General features: G+C 37.6%; 2 protein-coding genes across 2 annotated transcripts in view; one reads left to right on the top strand and one right to left on the bottom strand.

The window, feature by feature from the left end:
• LOC134797493 (vacuolar protein sorting-associated protein 11 homolog) overlaps positions 1-23,249 on the bottom strand; it is a 37,135-nt gene that overhangs the window by 12,799 nt on the left and 1,087 nt on the right. Inside the window, exons 3-13 of the mRNA XM_063769734.1 lie at positions 22,134-22,307; positions 21,359-21,508; positions 20,617-20,747; positions 15,216-15,363; positions 12,996-13,188; positions 12,181-12,398; positions 11,490-11,625; positions 10,024-10,163; positions 8,872-9,091; positions 2,152-2,374; positions 1,097-1,255 (exon numbers count right to left, since the gene is read on the bottom strand). Of these exons, the coding sequence (XP_063625804.1) occupies positions 1,097-1,255; positions 2,152-2,374; positions 8,872-9,091; positions 10,024-10,163; positions 11,490-11,625; positions 12,181-12,398; positions 12,996-13,188; positions 15,216-15,363; positions 20,617-20,747; positions 21,359-21,508; positions 22,134-22,307 (1,892 nt within the window). The remainder of the gene's footprint in view (positions 1-1,096; positions 1,256-2,151; positions 2,375-8,871; positions 9,092-10,023; positions 10,164-11,489; positions 11,626-12,180; positions 12,399-12,995; positions 13,189-15,215; positions 15,364-20,616; positions 20,748-21,358; positions 21,509-22,133; positions 22,308-23,249) is intronic.
• LOC134797243 (bombyxin A-3 homolog) lies at positions 4,259-5,727 on the top strand. Its single transcript, XM_063769467.1, has 2 exons — positions 4,259-4,478; positions 5,479-5,727. The coding sequence occupies exons 1-2, from the start codon at positions 4,357-4,359 to the stop codon at positions 5,672-5,674; spliced, it is 318 nt and encodes a 105-aa protein (XP_063625537.1). The 5' UTR covers positions 4,259-4,356; the 3' UTR covers positions 5,675-5,727.

Below are 23,249 nucleotides of genomic sequence, written 5' to 3'. Positions count from 1 at the left end.
TCTTTACAGTACATGTGGTCCTATTTTCTAGTGCGTAAAATAGCACTTTTCGTGCGTATGTCAAAAGTTTAAAGGGCCATATGTACTGTAAAACGTTGTACGATACACGTGCGAATAGGTAATTCGCAACTCGTGTCGATTTAACAGACTCCCTTCGGTCGTGTTTTAATTTATCGCCACTCGTTTCGAAATTCCTCTTTTCCGCACTTGTATCGTAAATAACTATTGTCGAATGTGCATTGCGTCGCACTCTCTCATTAAGCAAAATGTGAGATAAAATACACATTGGACAGGTGGAATACCACCCTTAGGAAGAGAATTCATATTTATGGATCCAGTTATTAAAATTATGTTTATACATATATAGGGTCCAATGGGTCCCAAAATCTGACAAACTACCAAGTGTGCTCAATGCAGCGGGGGTGCGTCAAAGATATCCTTAGAACAACCTTGAATCTGAAACTAGAATAACTACTTAACTAGGCCACAGGATAAATAATAGTACTAGATATAGAAGGTTCACCCTCTAACAAAACGTGTCTATTACGAGTATTACGACAGATATGACTGCAAGGTGGCGCAAGCGCGAGCAGGCGTTCGTTCCATAGCGGTGCGCGGCAATTACTACTGCTAGACACCAAAATTGGTGTGGGCCGCATGTACTTGTAGCGACGAGACGAAATCACGGAGTGAGCCACGCCTGACGAGGCTTACTTTTGCTGTGGGAGGCTATTAAACTAAGTAGCTAATGCCGCGACTAATCAAGACACACACACACGCACGTCTTGTTACCCTTCATTATTTGTACAATTATTCAACTTACAGTTTATTCTCCTCGTACAGATACAGCATGCCAGATCGGAAGCCCAGCATCTGGCAGATGACCAACGTCTGGTCTTTGTCGTAGTTGGCCATGGGGTCTTGTAACACTTTCAATATTTTCACAATTATTCAACTTACAGTTATTCTCCTCGTACAGATACAGCATGCGAGATCGGAAGCCCAGCATCTGGCAGATGACCAACGTCTGGTCTTTGCCGTAGTTGGCCATGGGGTCTTGTAACACCTTTATTATTTGTACAATGATTCAACTTACAGTTTATTCTCCTCGTACAGATACAGCATGCCAGATCGGAAGCCCAGCATCTGGCAGATGACCAACGTCTGGTCTTTGTCGTAGTTGGCCATGGGGTCTTGCAGCACCTTCATTATTTTCTCTTCGTATTCTGCCTTCTTGTCGGCGGGGGACTTCGCCCTAAGGAAAGTAAATGGCATTTTTTTTTAAATAATAACTACTCACTATATTAAATTATAGAAAAAATTGGTCATTTAAGCTAGCTAAAGAACTAAATAATCGGCCAAGAGCATGTCGGGCCATGCTCAGTGTAGGGTTTCGTAGTTACCATTCTGTCAAAATAGCTTTTTACTAAGAAAATAAGTTTTTTTTGCAATAATTCAAAAACGACTAGACCGATCATATTCGCTATAGTTTTCATTGAAAGTATTTATTAAGCACTTGTTTCACGATTTTTTTTCATATTTTTTTGGACCCGTGGTTCAAAAGTTAGAGGGGGGGGGGCACATTTTTTTTCTTTCGGAGCGCATATTTCCGAAAATATTAACTATATCAAAAAATGGCTTTAGGAGACCCTTATTCGTTTTGAAAGACCTATCCAACGATACCCCACACTATTGGGACAACGCAAAAAAAAAAAAAAAACTTTTTGTATGGGAGCTGTCCTAAAAATTGTTTTTTATCCTTTTTATTTTACCGTTCTCTCGCAATGCATTATTTATGTATCCATGCCAAATTGCAGCTTTCTAACACTAACAATCACGGAGCAAAGCCTCGGACAGACAGACAGACATGGCGAAACTATAAGGGTTTCTAGGTGACTACGAAACCCTAAAAAGGATAAAAATATTGAATCTAATTATTTCTTCCGATACCCATAGTTTGGAAAATGCTTATAAAGATTCTTGTAACCTTTGACTTTCGGTTGACGACGCCGTATGCTGCGTACGACGTCACAATGCATCACAAGATAAATATACATTTCTAAATAATGCGTCAATAGAAGGCAAGTGGTAATGGCTACATGAATTTCGAAAAAACAAGTGTACAAACAAGCTTAACTAACTAAGACTTACCACACATGTATATAATGTTCTATAAGCGCATTATACACGAGCGTAGAGCTCTGCGACTCCGCCTTCGTCATGTGCTCGAGGAAGTGTATGAGTTGCTCCGAGTTGGACAGAAACATGTGTATGTAGTCGTCAGGGTTGGCGCGCTCGGGTTCCTTGTAGCCGCCGGTTAGGGTTGCCTCGTCGACAAGAGGTTTGTTGCGAGGCTTGTAGTCCGTGCACAGAGCTGAAAGAGAGGCGTAGGGTTAGAAATGAGCTGGTCGGAGTAGGACAGAAACATATGTATGTAGTCGTCAGGGTTGCCTCGTCGACTAAGGATTTGTTTCGGGGCTTGTAGTCCGTTCGTGCACAGTGCTGAAAGAGAGGCGTAGAGTTAGAAATGAACTGGTCGGAGTAGGACAGAAACATATGTATGTAGTCGCCAGGGTTGCCTCGTCGACTAAGGGTTTGATGCGGGGCTTGTAGTCCGTGCACAGAGCTGAAAGAGAGGCGTAGGGTTAGAAATGAGCTGGTCGGAGTAGGACAGAAACATATGTATGTAGTCGTCAGGGTTGCCTCGTCGACTAAGGGTTTGTTTCGGGGCTTGTAGTCCGTTCGTGCACAGTGCTGAAAGAGAGGCGTAGAGTTAGAAATGAACTGGTCGGAGTAGGACAGAAACATATGTATGTAGTCGCCAGGGTTGCCTCGTCGACTAAGGGTTTGATGCGGGGCTTGTAGTCCGTGCACAGAGCTGAAAGAGAGGCGTAGGGTTAGAAATGAGCTGGTCGGAGTAGGACAGAAACATATGTATGTAGTCGCCAGGGTTGCCTCGTCGACTAAGGGTTTGTTTCGGGGCTTGTAGTCCGTGCAGAGCTGAAAGAGAGGCGTAGAACTAGAAATGAGCTGGTAGGAGTATGACAGAAACATATGTATGTAATCGCCAGGGTTGCCTCGTCGACTAAGGGTTGGTAGTGGGGCTTGTAGTCCGTGCATAGTGCTGAAACTGCTGATAGAGAGGCTTAGAGTTAGAAATGAGCTGGTCGGAGTAGGACAGAAACATATGTATGTAGTCGTCAGGGTTGCCTCATCAACTAAGGGTTTGTTTCGGGGCTTGTAGTCTGTGCATAGTACTGAAAATGTTGTTGAGTTAGATCTGGTGACAACAGTACCCTTGAATTCACGGTAAGCGTACTAGCGAAGGCGAAAACGATTTGACAGGAAACTTCTACAACGCCTCTAGCGGTCACTTGTAGAACTAACGATCGGACCTATGAATTCAACAGTAAATAAAAATAACAAACGAAATATAAACGTCTTAACGTTTTCTTGCTGTTGCGGCAGAATATCGGTGCTTATATATAAACTTAACAACTCATGGTAAACAGTTTCTTATCCAATTTAGAGCTAATCAAGACACATGTTCGTTACGCCTGTACATTTTCGCAGTCTATTAGATAGTCTAAGGACTAAATAATAGTACTAGTACTAAGGACTTGTAAGTAAAATTGTGGCTTTTAGATTCGTAAAACGAAACACACATTCGATGCCAAGCTGATAAATTCCTATATATACATATTTTAATACCACATCGGTGGCAAACAAGCATACGGCCCGCCTGATGGTAAGTCACCGTAGCCTAAGATGTTGCTTAAAATATACACGGTAGCTAAAAAATAACTGCATTCCTGCTGTTAGAGAGGTTTTGGGATTATACTGAGCAACTTTTACTATGGGACCAACCCCAAAATCGCGAAAAAAAAATTGTCGGTTTCATACATTTTGGCTGGTCCATTTTTTGTGGGAGAGTAAATTTTTATCGGGATGGGAATGCAGTTATTGTTTAGCAAAGATGTAGATGTGCAATGTTCGGGGTTTTTTTTTTAATATAGATGATCTGATTATATTATTTTAATTCCGAAAAGTAATAATACATGTTTATGTGAATACAGTTTATGGAAACGTCTAGTTCGCTATTATAAATTCAAGGGCAAAAGGGTTACTGGCCTTTATTTTACCAACACACATAGGTATAGTCGATTATCTCCAAATTGCTTTGACGTCTCTAAAACCCAGTCAAAATAAACCTATTTATAGTTTGTACTTAGAAATTCTCGAAGCAAATCACGTGTGACATCTCACACGTCATTGGCATGAATATTTATAAGTTATCCCTATATAACCCCCGACGGGAGAATCGACTGGCATTAGACTAGAACTATTTAGTTCATAATGCAGGCTATTCTGCTGCTAGTGATTTTAAGCGTAGTGGGCCAGTCAATGCAGGAGGAGGGTCAGAAGTTATGCGGTCGGAACCTGGCGATCACACTCGCTGCGTTGTGCAGGGCCCAAAGGCAATTTTTTTTTATTGAAAACTATATTTGAAATTAAAGCTAAACTTCTGAAATTATTCATCAATTTAACAGTCGGTAGAGTAACTTTCAGCTTTCTCCAACTTGCGCCGGCTCTTTTAATTTTTGATATAACACGGCCCGCACTTTTTCTGTCACTTGATGCATATTGTACAGTCCAGTTCATAAACATGTACATTTTTTCACCTTATTGCAATGGATTAAGAGCCCATCAACGTGCACACTAGCACCACTGCTAAATAATCGTGATTATTTAAATTTAACTAAAGATATTTAAAAAAGGGGGCCGCTACGTACTGTATTTTGTATTTAAGTACCTTTTGAATACATCAAACTAGTTCGTCTTCGTCGATCTATGAACTCAAAACAAAAAACGGCCGTTTTATCTTTGGACGCATAGATCGACGAATCCAGCAACATAAAAACTAGTTTGATGTATTCAAAAGGTACTTAAATACAAAATACAGTACGTAGCGGTCCCCTTTTTTTTAAATTTTTATTTTTATTTTATAGCCTTATATCAGAATATGTGACGTATCGTTGGTTTGATTATTTTATTGCTAATTATTCCGTGTGCCCTTTGGCAAAGGCCTCCCCCAACACTTTCCAATCTTCTCTCTTCTGTGCCAGTCTGTTCCAGGTTTTGCCAGCTGTTTTTACCTATATATATATTATATTACCTACCAAATATACCTTTTTTTTAAATACCTGTCGTTAAATTTAAATAATCACGATTATTGAGCAGTGGCGCTAGTGTGCACGTTGATGGGCTTAAGAGCCCAAGCCTTAAGGTGAAGAAATGTATACATAATACATATTTAAGAATTCAACTGTATTTGCGTCTGGGTCTGTCTATACCTCTCTTGCTATCCTATCCTATGTGTTTTATCAAGTGCCCAACCCAATCAATTATTGTTTAACAGCACTTTTGAAAAAAAAATGCTTAAAATAACGCTTTAATCCGCTCCATTTCAATTTACAGGGAAAAGCAGGTAGGCTACATGACGTCACTCAAAAGGTCTCGCTACAACTCCATCGTACCGTCCTACGCGGCTTACTGGCTGGAGCCGGCAAGTGCGCTCCGGCTCGGACGCGGCAAGAGAGATGGCATCGTCGAGGAATGTTGCAACAAGGCTTGTTCCGTGGACGAGCTAGTTGCGTATTGTCCCCCACAGTGATTTCTTTTTGAGAAAATTTTGAAATTTAGGTTATGATTGTTTGCTGATTGTAAATTTACTGCCATTCTATGAGCTATATCAGTGGTTTTCAGACTGAGGGTCGCGACCTCCTGGGGGGTCGCGATGTCGCGAAGCCTCTGCCAGCCTTAAAACAATACATAAGTGAAACATTTTGTTCGTACTAAGGGGGTCGCGTCATGAAAAAGTTTGAAAAACACTGACCTATAAGAACCGTGCGAGTTGAAGGGTCTGGTCTGGCTATATTTCGCATAGTAGGGTCTGCCATCTAGTAGCTTAAATCTAAAAGTGGAAACTTGACATAATGCTTCGCGCCAATGAATAGTCTTCTGTGCTGCCGTCTACAGTTCATGCACGCTCCCTATCCTGGCTGACCGAGACAGCACTGCGGGACGAAGCCAGCGAGATGACATCGTGGAATAATGTGGCAAGACGTTAAAATACTCAGTGCTTTTTTACATAAACATAATGAATAATTAAGATACAATTGTGTTAATCAAGGTATAACGTAAAGTATTTAATTAGCAGGTATAATAAAATAAGAATAAGCTACGATATAATATTCCTGTTTCCTGTTGTATTGAAAGGTGCATTGGCTACGTATTTTTGATATGTTAATTAAGGAAACTATAGGTCTATTTACTGCTGCTCAATCTATTGATTAATGTTAATGAATGACTGTTTGTTTCTCAATAAAAAAAAAATTGTGACGATCCACAGTAAAGGTACCTTATGGCGGTTGGCGCTTACATCGCGTATTAGAGTATCGTTAATAATAGCGTAAGCTCCAACCGCCGTAACCTTTACGCGTGGAACGCCACATTAAAGCTACGATACGCTTTACGTGAAATCTCAATTTCTTTATCAATATTTAATTGTATTTTAACCAATTAAAGCTGTGACATTAAAAATAAATTATGTAGTAAATATTTACTTGTGTATGTGTAGTAGGTATCTTATTTATCTACCTGCCGGGCCAGCACATGATTGGCGCGACAGTATCTCGCGGCGAGATAGACTACCCGTCCCTCTTTTATTAACATAGATAGAAAAAGACCGGTAGTCTATCTCGCCGCGAAGTACTGTCGCGCCAATCATGTGCTCGGCCTACTGCTAGAAATCAATAGATTATAATTTAATAACATGTTTTGATATCTATTTTTCACAAAAGTTTGAATAAAATAACACGAGAAGAAAATTACTGTTTTCTGTAATATAGGGCCAAATATAATTGCGGCAAAAATGTTAAGTCACCCTGATTAGTGCTCCAAACTGATTATTCATAGAGTATGTAAGCACTTATTCAATATATAACGACTAATATACATCCATATATTTATTTGGTGTATATTATAAAATAAAGGACTAAAAAGCATCATTATCTGTCTATTTATTGGTGTCATGCTATCCTGCTTTTTTAAATTGTTATCCTGATACCAGTATTAGATTTATAGTTAGTTTACGGTACCAATTTTGTAATTTACGGTGCCAGTCGAGTATACATTTCTGGAAATAAATACTTACTTGATAAGAGACTCGGCTTTCCTGTCTTCGATCATGAGTTTGAGATACCTTTCGTGGCTTTGATTAGCCTTCATTTTGAGTGAATTTATGGTACCAATTGTGTAACTCTTGTTAGCAACCTAGTATAAATGTATCGAATTTGAATACTTACTTATAAGAAACTCCGTGCTTTCTTCAGGCAGATGTTGTATCAACTTCAAGCCGTATTTCTTCATATAAGCGTCCGCGTCTTCAAATTCCAAGTCCGAGAGGTAGTGCAACGCTTCGCTGTATTCTTTCTTGTTTTCTTTCATAAGTTTGAGGTACCAGTCGTGGCATTGATACCAGTCTACATGTTTAGTGAGTTAATGGTACCAATTTTGCAATAACTGGTACCAATCGAGTATGTATGTCTGGAAATAAATACTTACTTATAAGAAACTCGGTGCTTTCTTCAGGCAGATGTTGTATCAACTTCAAGCCGTATTTCTTCATTTAAGCGTCCGCGTCGTCAAACTCCAAGTCCGAGAGGTAGTGCAACGCTTCACTGTACGCTTTCTTGTCTTGGACCATGAGCATGACCTTTCGTGACTTTGATTAGTCTTCATTTTGAGTGAATTTATAGTACCAATTGTATAACTCTTGGTAGCAACTGAGTATAAATGTATCGAATTTGAATACTTACTGATCAGAAACTCGGTGCGTTCTTCAGGCAGATGTTGTATCAGCTTCAATCCGTATTTCTTCATATAAGCGTCCGCGTCATCAAACTCCAAGTCCGAGAGGTAGTGCAACGCTTCGCTGTATGCTTTCTTCTTTTCTTTCATGGGTTTGAGGTACCAGTCGTGGCATTGATACCAGTCTACATGTTTAGTGAGTTAATGGTACCAATTTTGCAATAACTGGTACCAATCGAGTATGTATGTCTGGAAATAAATACTTACTTATAAGAAAATCGGTGCTTTCTTCAGGCAGATGTTGTCGCGTCGTCAAACTCCAAGTCCGAGAGGTAGTGCAACGCTTCACTGTACGCTTTCTTGTCTTGGACCATGAGCTTGACCTTTCGTGACTTTGATTAGTCTTCATTTTGAGTGAATTTATGGTACCAATTGTGTAACTCTTGTTAGCAACCTAGTATAAATGTATCGAATTTGAATACTTACTTATAAGAAACTCGGTGCTTTCTTCAGGCAGATGTATCAACTTCAAGCCGTATTTCTTCATATAGGCGTTCGCGTCACCAAACTCCAAATCCGAGAGGTAGTGCAACGCTTCGCTGTATGCTTTCTTGTCTTCGATCATAAGTTTGAGATACCTTTCGTGGCTTTGATTAGTCTTCATTTTGAGTGAATTTATGGTACCAATTGTATAACTCTTGGTAGCAACTGAGTATAAATGTATCGAATTTGAATACTTACTGATCAGAAACTCGGTGCTTTCTTCAGGCAGATGTTGTATCAACTTCAAGCCGTATTTCTTCATATAAGCGTTCGCGTCACCAAACTCCAAATCCGAGAGGTAGTGCAACGCTTCGCTGTATGCTTTCTTGTCTTCGATCATAAGTTTGAGATACCTTTCGTGGCTTTGATTAGTCTTCATTTTGAGTGACTTTATGGTACCAATTGTATAACTCTTGGTAGCAACTGAGTATAAATGTATCGAATTTGAATACTTACTTATAAGAAACTCGGTGCTTTCTTCAGGCAGATGTTGTATCAACTTCAAGCCGTATTTCTTCATATAAGCGTCCGCGTCATCAAACTCCAAGTCGGAGAGGTAGTGCAACGCTTCGCTGTACGCTTTCTTGTCTTGGATCATGAGCTTGAGGTACCAGTCGTGGCGCTTGTGGTTGGCCGCGAGGGAGAGGGCGTCGTCGATGCTGACTTGGCGGACTACCTGTGGTAAGACCACTTTCTTATACAGATGTAGTGCATAATTGTTTTCATCGTATTTTCACGGAAACGTACAAACGTGTCTTGCTATTTCAATTAGTCTCGGTACAAAAAGTACTGACGTTGACTGAAGTAGCAAGACAAATACGAACGAAGGAAAACAATTTTGCACTACATCTGTAATTTAATCTCATACGGGTCAGTGTTCTTTTATAGACCATTTTTTTTACTTTTTTTGGCCTATAAGGCCAAATTTTTCTGAAAAAAACCAGATTCTTGTTTCTATGACTGAAAATTTTAACTTAACCCTTTACCAGGCTGACAGTTTAAAAATGGCAATCGAATGTCAGTCTTACTCGTCGGAAATACAACACGTTTTAAGAACCGTATGTGGGAAATATATTATATATCCCTTATAGGACCTTTTTTACACGAATTGACTCTCACGAAGGCTTGTGTTGTGGGTACTCAGACAACGATATACATAATATATAAATACTTAAATAAATAAAAAACAACCATGACTCAGGAACAAATATCTGTGTCATCACACAAATAAATGCCCTTACCGGGATTCGAACCCGAGACCATCGGCTTCATAGGCAGGGTCATTACCCACTAGGCCAGACCTGTCGTCAATCTCGTTTAATACACATTTGTATCACAAAAATACGAGATCGTGAGTCATTAACAAATTTTATCATTATCCTCCTAAGGCCCAACCATACAAAAGAAAAATCCAAAATTGGCCATTGAAATTTGAACCTATAGTGTAGGAAATAGAGTAGATTTTGCGTTGTTGGAAAATTGAACGAAACAAAGCAAAAGCGACTCTGTTCCAATTGAATAGAATTTAAATTTCATCGAACTGAATAGGTACTATATGTAGGACCTTGGGCCTTAGGAGGCTATAACTTGTACCTAATGTCTATGTACCTTAATAGCCACATCAACATCGAACTCGATGATTTTGTCCTTGGAATTGATGAACTCCTTCAATTTCCCCTGCTGATCGTGCTGATCCAACTTGACGTAACAAGTCAGCAACAGCGTCGTATGGTCTTCCGTAGCACCACCTTTCAAATAAAAAAAGAATTTTCGATATCGGTACAGAAACGACTGACTGGATTTGTGATGTGTTAAAGATGATCATCCCTTTTCTAGATTTCCTGGTTTTTGCCACTATAGGGTATTTGCCTGTATTTAAAATAAATTATTTTACATCATGTATAAAATAAAGCACCAAAAGATTAATAGAGAAACGTCGACAGCAGTTATTTTTCGACACAATTTCTATTTTAAAACCCGTATAAAACTATAAAGAGTAGGTAATTTGATTGTGACGTTACATGCTAGTGTTTCATATAAATTCCATAGTAGCAAATCGTTTTGACAATTCCATGGTCTAATAAAACATGGTCTTCCATTCCCAGAGTGACACGGGCCTACGTCACAATAACATTGCCACTTTATTTCAACATAACATGTTACATGGGTACATTATACCTATGGTTAATAAGTTAAAATATTTCTTTATAATTTTATAATTTTCATTTATATGTATTTTAGCTTAAATTTTACAATAACACGTCATTTTTAATTACTCGTTAGCAATATCTTCCGATTCACGAAAGAAATTTCAGACTTTCGGGTAATTCTGTTTATACTACTGGCAACACAGGATAGCGCTGTGCACATTTGACAATTCGGATCTAGATAACTTCATGCCCTGACCGTCATCCTTGTCGAACGCGTGTTAATTGTTATTTCCTTCTCGCTCAGTGTCAGCAGTCGCAGTGTTTTCCAAACTTTTCACGCCGTAAGCTTGGTAATTAATGTGTAACTGTGAATTAGTTTTTCAAACGTTTGTCTTGTATAGATAAATAAAGTTTAATTTAATACATTAGATTTGTTTTATTTTACTATGTTTCTACATGAATAACTTAAAATTAATGCCGTTAAAATAATTTTCACCGTTGGTTAAAATTCTCCCACATTTCAAAGTTTGAGAACCTGTAAACAGCATGATGACGTAGGCGCGTGTCAGTTAGGTCATACGCGAATCTCGGAATGGAGTACCAGGCGGAGTATATTATTATACCATGGACAGTTCGAAGAAAGAAACTGATTTAACTAGTAGTCAAATACCCTATTGGATCTTGGTGTCCGTTCGGGAAACTAGTTACAGAAATTGGCACGAACAGTAGTTTTTACGAAAGGATTCATCCAGTAATTATGTGATACTTTATGCGGGCGAGGGGTCGGAAATATACCACAAATGATGAAAATGGGGGGAAAGGGGTGGACTAAATATCACGACCATGTACTATGTAGTACACAACGCGTAAAATAAAAAATTAAGAATATTAAAAATAGAGAATAGGTTAAAAAAATTACCTTACCTTTCTTATGCAACTCTTCCAAGTATAACACTAGAGGTTCCAAATGGCGGGATTCCAAGTACTTCCTGATGACGTATGAGGTTTCCAGCCAGCCGATCGTTTTGATATACTGCTCTATAGCACCTTTTAGATCACCCTGTGGAAGAGATCACTATTAATTTGTTATCAAATACGCAAAGTTTCTTGCACTTATAGGACTCGAATAGGACGCTTTGTCTACATTCTACGACGCTATAGCTATTGTGCTAATATTTTCTAAAAAAAATATATGCACTTTAGTAGGCTGCAGACCATACAGATAATTTGTATAGTTATTTTTTTAGCATTAGAAAAAAGTAAACAATCTTGACGGCTCTTTTTATTGAAAAACGCTTTTGAAAAATAAGTCACGGCAAATATGTAACAATTATGAATCATATACGATTATTTACATTATTTTGCTTTCATAAGTAATAGTTACTGATTATTAAAAAGCGATATTTCTAATAAAAGACACGTCAAGATCGCTTAGTATTTTTTAAATGTTAACACGAACTATAGATATAGGTACGTGTTGCATAACTTATACCTAATAAGAAGTATGTTCTAACTATCCCATTCTAACTATAAGATATTAGACGACTGCACTGTGTATGTTTCGAAATTAAACATCCTCATTGCAGCAAAGACTGCACAATATCAGACTGCTCACCTTTCCATACAAATGGTCCCCATACTGCTTGTATATTTCCGTCAGTCCCACTGCATCGTACTGTTGGCCGCTCGCTATCCTTATCGCGACGTCATAGAGGTTCTTTTTGAACAGCAGCCACAGCTTCGAGTGCAAGTCTTTCTCCGCCAGGTATATCATCTCTTTGTTCTTCGTGAGGATGTAGAATGAGCCCCATTCTGTTAGGACGGCTTCGATTTCTGTTAATATAGAAAGATATGTAAAACTTCATTGTTGCTTTTAGTAACACGACACAATTGTAAAACATAGTAATGACAAAACAATATTTAGATGAAGCTGTTTTCTACACATAATTCTCAAAAGCCTCATTCGCTCAAGTGTTGTTCAAGACAAGTAATCATGGTATTTATTTCATATCAGCCCGATTAAAGTTTATTAAGGTACATTTACTTTGAGTGGGTTAAAAAAAGTATATTTATGTTATATGTGACGTTCTCATTCAAAAGGCACTACTTTGTCCCTTGCCATATGGACGGCCTGACAGGTTATTTGTATAAAGATACAAGCAAATTTCGTCTTTATGGTAAACGACGAAGTGGTATCTTTTTATTGAGAACGTCACATATTTCGTGTTTGGCAATTTTTTATCTGAACCCGCATTTTATTTTTCAAGAGCTGAATCAAGTTTAATTGACACCTCGATGGCTGTCGAATCTCTAAAGGATGATTAGTTGATTACTATTAAATTGTCGTTCTGCTTATCTTTAAAAAATAATATTAAATCTAAATTATTAAAAGAATAGGTAACTTTTTATAAACCTATATACTATTCTCACCTTCAAAAGTTTTTTCGAACACAATAAATTTATTCTGTATATCCAGTATAGTGAGCCGGTGGGCCGGCGCGGCGCCGTGCTTGGACGCTGTGGTGGTGATGACCAGGTAGCTGTGGAACCAGTCCAGGCGGACCTTCTCGCCCTCGATGGCGTAGCACGGACCGCGGCCTTCGCTCGTGTAGCAAAATATTGCCTGGGATATTCAAAACTATTATAACAACTTATTATAGAGAAAAAAAGATAGCTAGATTAGTAAGGTAAAGTGTAGTGGCTATGTGGGGAGTTAGGCCAGTCATCTTAAGCCTAAAAAGGGGGTCAACCTCGGAATGAAGAGATAATAAACTGGAAACTCGTATACACCTTCGTTATGACATTTTAAAGGTTCTCTTAAAAGTCGACGCATATATCGTGTGCGCGTCACAAGTTATTCAAGGTCAAAGTTCATGAAAATCGGTTTTTCGCGAATATCATGATTTCTATAGCTTCAACGCTGTTTACATCTAGGGAAGAGTTGTAGAGCATAACATTTGTGACCAGTTAGGCATCAAACATTTTTTCATGAGATTAGCTGTTTTCAAGATATAGGGCACAGAACGCGCAGTGATCAGACATACGTACTATTAGTTGGTTTGATAGTGAACGACACCTTGCATTTTGTGACTAAGCGCTGAAACTTCGCACAGTTGATTTTTAGCTGGTCTTGAGTAGATTCTGACCGGGAGCTATCGAGAGCCACGGCACATTTAGTGGGGAGAGGGGGGAAGTTCGACGCTGCCGCGCTTCAATTAAATCATCATTTCTCTAAAGCTATAGGTACATATTAGGACATGTGATATATCATTTCCGGATAAATTAATGATGGGCAATCTATTTTTGGAACAAAAACAATGTATTTTCTAACAAAGAAAATGAATAAGAATGAACTGAAAACTACTTCAACTCGCTATTTTAACTACAGATAAAGATTTCGGGAGTTAAATAAAAGCATGTGAAAACATTTTCTTGTATTATTAGTACTTAAAATCTACCTCTTTCCTGTAGAAATACCTTAAGTTAAAGGCTATAAAGCTTAATTTCCTGATTAAACCTCAATAAAGGGGTACCCTTTTTGTATTAAACTATGTCATAAAATCATTACATATATACACACAAGCTGTTAACTAATGTCCACAGGAGGGGCCACTTTTGTTTTAAAATCTATGTATGATCCATAAGTGTCATTTTAACGATTAAAAAACTTTATAGAAAGTATTATTCACACACACAGCTCGCCTTGCGCCATAGTGCGTTTTCCGTGCCGCTGCGCCTTCTATGCCGTATATCTTGAAAACGGCTAATGGCATGAAAAAATGTTTCATACTTAACTCGTCGCAAATTTTATGACAGTTATTACCCACATGTAAACTACATTAGAGTTTTAGAAAATTTGATATCCGCGAATAACCGATTTTTATGACCTTTGACCAGGAATAACTTCCGACGCGCACACGATATATGCGTCGACTTTTAAGAGAACCTTTAATACGTCATAACGAAGGTGTATACGAGTTTCCAGCTTATTATCTCTCATTCCGAGGTGAAACCCTTAATTTAACTGGGCCAAGTGTACCGTTGGGGGACGACAACGCATGGTATAAACAATTTTAATACTATTTGACAAACATCACCTGCCAGATAACTGGCGTGGGATAAACGACCACGGGCAGACCGCCCAAACTCCCTTCGACATTTTCCCAGATAAGCCTAAAACTAAAAAAATCTTACCCCTGGATTTTTTATGATTTTTCGAAATAGTATCAATATCCTGCAATGTTCTGCCGCCAGAGTGCAGCACTAAGCTAGCTAGTAAACCATAGAGGCACTTATACATACTGTGCCTTAAACTGTTTTTTGACAAGTTTTCACAGACAATAAAATATGACATTGATGCATCAAGGCGGTTTGTTAACAAGGGCCTACCGGGAAATGCGAAAATCGAAATTTAGTTATCTGCCTCTTTACCGCTCGAATATGCAAGAGTGATAGAGAGGTTAGATAACGAAATTTCGATTTTCTTGTTTCGCGGTAGATTGTGATGGATAGTGTTAGTGACGTCCCCTACGCAGAGTTTCGCGTAATATTCCCTATTAGCCATTACAAAAACCCAAAAAAAAACGGTGTTATAACACTTATAACACCTGGTAGGTGAATGTGGGTTATTTAAAGGCAGTATCTACTCACGTCGTCCGTGGCCACGGTGAGGCGGTGCCTATCGTGTACTGAGCAGCCGGCCAATGCTCCCTTGCTGTCTAATGTCACGCAGCGCTCTGTGCCTAGCCAATACATCAACACACTGGCGCGGGACACCACGAAGAGTTTGTCTGCGCCACTGGAAAATCATATACAACAGAGTAATATTAGCAGTTTCTGACACAAAATATTGTCGGTATCGCATTGCGATTACATTTTCAGTTGAAATAAGTTTTTATCTAAAAAAATCAAGCTTTTATTGAAGACTGTACTTTTCTTACAACAATCATCTACTAGTATTTGAGAGAGTATTTACAAGCTTGTAAAAAGGGGTCCCTTTCTTTGACATAAAGTTTTAAGTCATAATGTATTGTTTGTCATATTATCATTAGTCCTAATTCTGAAACCGTTAACTTTTCAATATTTTCGTAAGGTATCTTATAGATAGGTTAGGTTAGTTTTGTTTTATGGCAATTCTGAAAAGTTACGCGTTTCTGAAAAAAAAAAATTAAATTATGACTAACGAAAATGCGGACAAACAATATATTATCACTTAAAACTGTATGGGAACGAATAGAGACCCTTGTAAAAATAGATCAAAACATGCTCCATCATTCCATCTTGATGCTTCAAAGGCTAAGAAAGCTTAGTGTACCAACTGATGACAGCCGACAGTAAAAGAAATTGGGTATGCTTACCGTGTCGACGAAATCCGAAAAACCCGAATACTTCGAATCAAAATTTAGCAATAAAACCTACTGTGGCAAAAAATGCTACTGAACAAAACCCCAGGTCAACGAAAACCGCTTTAAAACCTGCATCGATTGGCACTTCTACTCCGCCTGCAACTGAACAGCATCGTAAACAAGACACATCACCGTCCCCCAAATGTAGTAAAGCTAAAGACTGTGAGGAAATAGCAATTAACGTTCCTACCAAAAACTCTTTTGACTCCCTATCTGACCCTGATGACTCTGAGCACTCAGGATGTTCACTTTCTTCATCGATGATAAGTCAGAATAGCCCTAATAGAAGCTGCCCGGAATTTAGCGAAGGTATTTACGATCAGTTAGAAATCATGAACAATAAAATTAGTGACCTACAAGAAAAACTTTGCAGCGCTGATAAGGAAATTGAAAACTTGTTATCAGAAAACCGTATGCTAAAAAACACAGTTAAAGAACAAGAACAAAAAATTAATAAATTATCACACATATGTAATTCGACTCCTAAATCAAACTCATCTAATAAAAGTGTTAAAAAATCAAAAACTAAACAAAGATTGAATAACAGCGACAAAGAATGTAATCAGAGCATCCAAGAATATTTAAACTCAACATCTCAAAACACACGAGAGGAACACAACGCTGCTCCAAAGGTACAATCGTTTCCGGCTCGAAATGCTTCAGAGTCAAGTTCAACACCCAATTCACCATATAAACCTAACACTCACGAAAAGAAAAAGGATATAACCAAAAAACAAAACACTATTTTTATCTTCGGCGGAAAACAATGTATAGGTTTGTCAAAACTATTACTTGATATACAGCATAACCATGGGTACAAGAAGAACCAAGTGACTTCTTTCATCAAACCTGAAGCAACCACGGACCATATCATAGATGTCATGAAACTTTATGAAATCACGGAAGGAGATAAGATTATACTTTCTATTGGTGAGCACGACGACAACCTTATGAACATTATTTTAACCTTAAATATCACTCTGAAACGTCTTGAAAATTATCAAATCATATTGTTAGGCATAAGTAATTGTAAAAACTTAGAGGCAAATGTTTTAAACAGTGTATTACGTCATTGTTGTTCGACTAACATTAATCATAAGTTTCTAGATATTAATAGCAGTTGGAAAAACCATAAAAAAAGTTTTCTTCGCAATATGGCCCTCAAAATATCTCGTATGGTGGACCAAATAGATTATAAGTATGATTACTATAGTTTTATTGACAATAAAAATGATGCTTTTTCCAATTGTTCCGTTACTGACAACAAAAGCCTCTATTCCGAAAATGCTGGACCAAAAAAAGGGACTATCCCTTATTATTTCCACAAAATTGATACAACGAATAAAAAGTCTATGTTTTTTCGACAATAATGTATATAAAAAATATGACTTAAAAATATCTGATAGTAAAATAAGACTTCTTCACCAAAACATAGCAGGACTGTGCAATAAATTAGATATAATTGAACTTTCATTAATCGAATTATATGACAAAGGAAAGGAGGTTGACATTATATGTTTAAGTGAGACATTCGTAAAGCAAGGAGTTGAGACCAATATTAGATTGAACAATTACAAGCTCGCGGCTTCATTCCATAGAGAAACTAGTAGAGGTGGCACATGTATCCTCGTGCACAAAATGCTTGAGTTTAAACCAATTAATATTCCGGCCGGATTAGCCACAAAACTGTATTTTGAATGTTGTGGGACAGAAATAACTGGTCTAAATACAGTAATCTTCTGTATCTATAGAATACCTGAACAAAATAAGTCCAAAATAGAACTATTATTGCATAAATTAGAAGTATTATTACACTTTGTCACAGAAAAGTTTAAACGAAAAAAGATTATAATCTGTGGCGATTGGAATTTAAACATATTAAAAGATAATTCACATACAAAAGAATTATTAAGTATTTTACAGAACTTCGATTTTAACATTCATACAAAAAGTCCGACCAGGTTAAACTCCTGTATAGATTTAATTGCGAGTAATACAAAGAGCGCTGATGCTGAACTGGTATATTTAGGACTTTCGGACCATGAGTCGGCTCAGCTACTAGAGATAAAATTGAATAAGCCAAAGTTATTTTCGACTTGGTTTGAATTCAAAAGGGATTACAATAAGGAAAATATACAGAAGTTTGTCCAATATATGTCAGCTCTTTCTTTCAATGACGTTTTTAACTCAAATGTGATGTCAGAAGCATTTAACAATTTTTATAATATATTCTGTTTACTTTACAAACTATGCTTTCCTGTTATTAGAATAAAAATTACAAATCGCTCAAAGAAAATAAAATGGCTCACGAAAGGCTTAAGAAAATCCAGCAGAACAAAACGTGAGTTATATCTTAAATATAGAGCAAGTACCGTAAACCGACAGAGTAATAAACTTAAATTTAAAAAATACAACTCTTTATTCAAGTCTTGTATCTTTAGGGCCCAAAAAATTAATAATAACAAATATATTAAAGAGAATAAAAATAAATGTAGAGCTACTTGGAATACTATTGCAACGACAGTATACAAAGATTATTCCAAAAACGAAATTGACATTTTGAATTATGACAATCAAATAATTTCTGACCCTGATGACATTTGTAACTGTTTAAATAAATATTTGATAGCCTTAACAAGTAATGAACGGAATAATTCATCTGACATGACATTAAATAAATCTTTATATCATACCTCTGTAAACAATTCACATACAATTTTCTTGAGACCGGTTGACGAGAGTGAAGTCTATAAAATCATTATATCACTGAATAATAGTAAAGCTTATGGACACGATGAAATTGTAACTATGGTCTTAAAGTCGTGTGCTTCTTATATATGCCGCCCACTCTGTCACATCATAAACCTATCTTTTACTGAAGGAATCTTTCCTGAGGAGTTGAAATTGTCGATTGTAAAACCTCTATTTAAAAAGGGTGATAAATCAGACCCGAATAATTACAGACCGATAACTTTAATTCCGGTCTTATCTAAAGTATTAGAGAAAGCGCTTCACGTGAGACTGAATGAATTTTTAAACAAGCACGATATTCTAACACCCAAACAATTTGGATTTCGCAAGGGAAAATCCACTACACTTGCCTGCTTCAATCTAGTGAAAAGTGTTTCAGAGAGCTTAAACCAGAAGCTTCCTATAATGGCAATTTTTATTGATTTAAGCAAAGCTTTCGATTACATTGATCATTCAATTCTCTTGAATAAATTAGAGCTATACGGTATAAGAGGGAATGCTAACAAATGGATCAAAAGCTATCTAGAAAACAGAATGCAGTGTACGGAAATCGAGAAAATCATTTGTAAAAATAATAAGAGCCAATGCAAGGAAAGGTTTAGGTCTACATTTTTGGTTAAAGATACTGGAGTCCCTCAAGGTAGTAACCTTGGCCCCTTACTGTTTTTGATTGCAATTAACGATTTTCCGAATTGTATTAGCCAAGACTGTATTATATTTGCCGATGACACTACCCTGGTAATAACAGGAGACGACAAGAACACTTTTGAGGCCAATGTTAATAAAACCTTATCAGACGCTATTACTTGGTTCAAGAAAAATAAGTTGCAAATTAATATAAACAAGACGAAAGCGATGACATTTTGTAATTATAATGATAACACACTACCTTTAGATATAAATTATGATAACGCCAAAGTATACTTAGTTGACATGTGCACATTTTTAGGATTTAATATTGATAAATATTTAAATTGGAAACTCCACATAGATCAAGTTTGTAAAAAGTTAAATAAATTTATATTTGCTCTGAAGCGACTGAGACGAACGGTCTCAACACAAGCTGCGCTCATAGCGTATCATGGATACGTGTCTTCAGTGTTATGCTATGGACTAGTGCTGTGGGGAAACTCTGTAGACGTGGAACGAGTTTTTATTGTTCAAAAGAAATGTATCCGGGCTATAGAAAACACTTGGTTTTTAGAAAGCTGTAAACCATTGTTTAAAAAACTTAACATACTACCACTCCCGTGCCAATACATTAAAGATGCATGCTTACTTGTCAAAGATAACCCAAACTTCTTTACATCTCGTAGTGAGACGAGTACAAGACACACAAGGGCACAATACAAAAATTTGCTGCACCAACCTCCTTGCCACTCATATATTTATAAAAAGAACTGTTACAATATGTGTATAACCTTGTTTAATAAATTACCTGATGAAATTAAATTAGAAAGTAGAGAGGCATTTAAAATTAGGTTGACCCAATGGCTCCAAGAAAAATGTTTTTACAGTGTTAAGGAGTATTTGACATAAATAATAATTTTAATAAATAGGATAATAATGATATTTGTAAATAAGTATAGAATTCTAGATTTGAAGTAGGTAAAAATAAGTGATGCTTAGCAACACATTGCATGTTAATTTGCACACCTGCTTGCAGGTTGAATACGTGGAACTTTTATATTTTTAAGACCTTTTATTGTAACCGTGTTCTTGCAAATAAAATTTTTTATCTTTTATCTTTATCTTTACCTGAGGGCGAGGCCCGTGATGGGGCTGGTTCCAGAGTCCATGAGAGTCTTCATCTTGCCGGAGCGCTGACGGGCTATATCCCCTTGGTATAATGTTACTGAACCATCTTGGATGCTTCGAAGGCTAAGAAAGCTTACCTGAAGGCGAGGCCAGTGATGGGGCTGGTTCCAGAGTCCATGAGAGTCTTCATCTTTCCGGACCGCTGACGGGCTATGTCCCCTCGGTATAACGTTACTGAACCATCTTGGAAGCCCACAGCAAGCAGGTTCTGCATGCAAAACAATATTTTATGTGAAAAAAGTATATCTTGTTAGATCTAATCAAATATCCTTCTTTTGAACATGTGCGTCTAACATTAAAAAAACTAATGTAAAGGCAGACAGCCATTTTCAAGCAGGGACCGAATACCGGTAATTGTTTCGTAAAAATTAACCGGTATTCAATTTCGGTATATCGGTTGTTTATATATGTTTTTGCATTTCAATTAGCTAATATGATAACTCATCTGTCCTTACCTAAGTATAATTCTAGAATATCAGAGAAATATTGCGAATGCTATGTGTTATTTTGATTTTTAGTTATACCGGTAACAGTCCCTGTTTTCAAGGGAAAAGCGAAGAATGCAATTGTCGCTTTCGGATGGAAACTATCAGATGGAAACCAACTCTACTGAACGACCTGAACACCTTGTACGCTTATGGTGACAGACTAACCAGCAGCGCGCCCGCTGCATCCCCCTGTACAGTCGCCATCAGATATATCGGAGCGGCCGAGGCGCTCACAAATATCTGAACACGCCTCTATTGTCAAGGCGTTAGAGTGCGTGTTCAGATATTTTTGACCGTGTTGATGTGACCACACCAGTCCCACGCTACTCACCTTGTTGTCGTGCACGGCGAGCGCGGTGGCGGGCGTGGCGCGCATGTGCGAGGGCACGGCGCGCGACACTCGCACGCAGGTCGGGTTGTCGTGTCGGTCGCGGCGCGACCAGTCCCATACTTTCACCAGCGGCGCGCCAGCTTCATCCTCCTGTACAATTATTCAATATGTCTATCAGTACAATAAGTAGTGTCCGACCAAAATTTCATTCATTCATTTCGGTTTCAGCCGGTTTTGGCATAAAAATTATGTTTCGGGCCGAAACATACAACATCATACTTTCGAATCGAGTTAGACTAGTTTTCTATAATGATAGTTAGGACAAATAGCTCATTCCTGTGTCCTGGACCAGGATAACACTCCAGATATTTTGCAGTTCAAGATGATAGGTTGAGTCATTATTGCAAAATGTGATGGTGAAGTAATCACCATAACAAATATCTGAAACTGATATGTTCTCCTGCAATTTAAGTAAACAATCTAACAAGTCTCCTCAGGGGTCGGAAACCGGTATTTGGTCAATACAAAAATACCGGTATTATTACATTCTTTTTCATTCTTTGGTTTATTATTTCATTTTTAATGGGATAATCTAATAATACAAAGTTGTTGTCTAAATACATGATTCAGTCCTACATAAAGAGTATAAAGTAATTCAAAATATTGGGCTATTTCGGGGTTTTAAAAAAATACCGGTTCTGAGCCCTGAGTCGCCCACACTCCTAGCCAGCAAGAAGTAATGTTCATGGTAAAAAAATAACACAAGAATACTCACCCCAATAGTAACCAACAATGGGTCATGAGGTAACTGCTGAGCGAGGGTGACCCTGAGTTCGTACGCTTTGAAGAAAGTGATGTTCCAGGAGCGGGACACCAGGTGGGTCCAGCCCGTGCTGTCACACAGCACCACATGAGAGTTGCCGCTTGTGGTTGCTGTTATTGTTGTATCCTACAAATTATTAACCCCCTTATTCATAAACGTCTACCTATACTAAAGTTGACAAGCCGATAATAATTGTGTCCCTTTCCGACATATTGGTATGATGGAAAGGGACAAACGATTATTATATCTCTTACCGAATAAGAATAAGAGATTAAGAATAATTTATTGAGAAAACCTTTGCTAATGTTACATTATGCATGCACTTTTACATATGACTTACATTGTTACGTGCGCCTGAACTAGAAATATAATCCCAGGCAAAGAGATAATATACTAATTGAAAGAACAATGAAACAAATTAAAATCATGAACAGAGACATAAATAGGTATTAAATTATCTTACACTTAGTACCCACGTATTTATGTGTCAGTGTCAGTGTCTGTAATATTGCTGGAGAAATAAGAAATTTTCTGCACTTTCAATAAATTAATTCAATTGTGTTACCAAACTTGGTTCACACACACACACGCAGGTTTAGTAGGTATGTCTATAAATAAAGATGCCATCTAGCAATTTCATTTCATGTTCATTAGTTGTAAAAAGGTGCTAATGTCATCAAAAGAGGGGAGAATCTTTGAACAACTTGGCGATTTTTACCAGACATAGCTAAGACAGACAAAAGTGTCACAGACAGGCCTTTGCGTGTTACAAAGATAAAAAAATAAGACGTACATAAATATAAGACAAAAATTAGTGATGTACTGACTATTGATTTGGCCGACTAGCCGACTAATCGGCGCTCGAATGGCCGATTAGTCTAGTCTAGTCGGCTAGTCGGCCAAATCATTAGTTTCGTATAAGTTCAGGTGAAAAACAATAGTTTTGCTCCTTTGGTTACGCTATTCATTATATTAGCTTGGCTAAATGGTGTTCTCTACAGGTCTATCACAACTCAAAGGTCTATACGGACCTATCACAAGAATCCTCATTCAATTTCCGTCTTTCTT

The sequence above is a fragment of the Cydia splendana genome, chromosome 15 (assembly GCF_910591565.1).
Source record: "Cydia splendana chromosome 15, ilCydSple1.2, whole genome shotgun sequence".
NCBI lineage: Eukaryota > Metazoa > Arthropoda > Insecta > Lepidoptera > Tortricidae > Cydia > Cydia splendana.
This window is presented reverse-complemented; position numbering and strand designations above follow the sequence as displayed.

Bases quoted from the DNA above. Each gene is read 5' to 3' on its own strand.
- LOC134797243 (XM_063769467.1), top strand. From the start codon at position 4,357: ATGCAGGCTATTCTGCTGCTAGTGATTTTAAGCGTAGTGGGCCAGTCA. The intron at 4,479-5,478 runs GCAATTTTTTTT...TTCAATTTACAG, and splicing joins GCGTTGTGCAGGGCCCAAAG to GGAAAAGCAGGTAGGCTACA.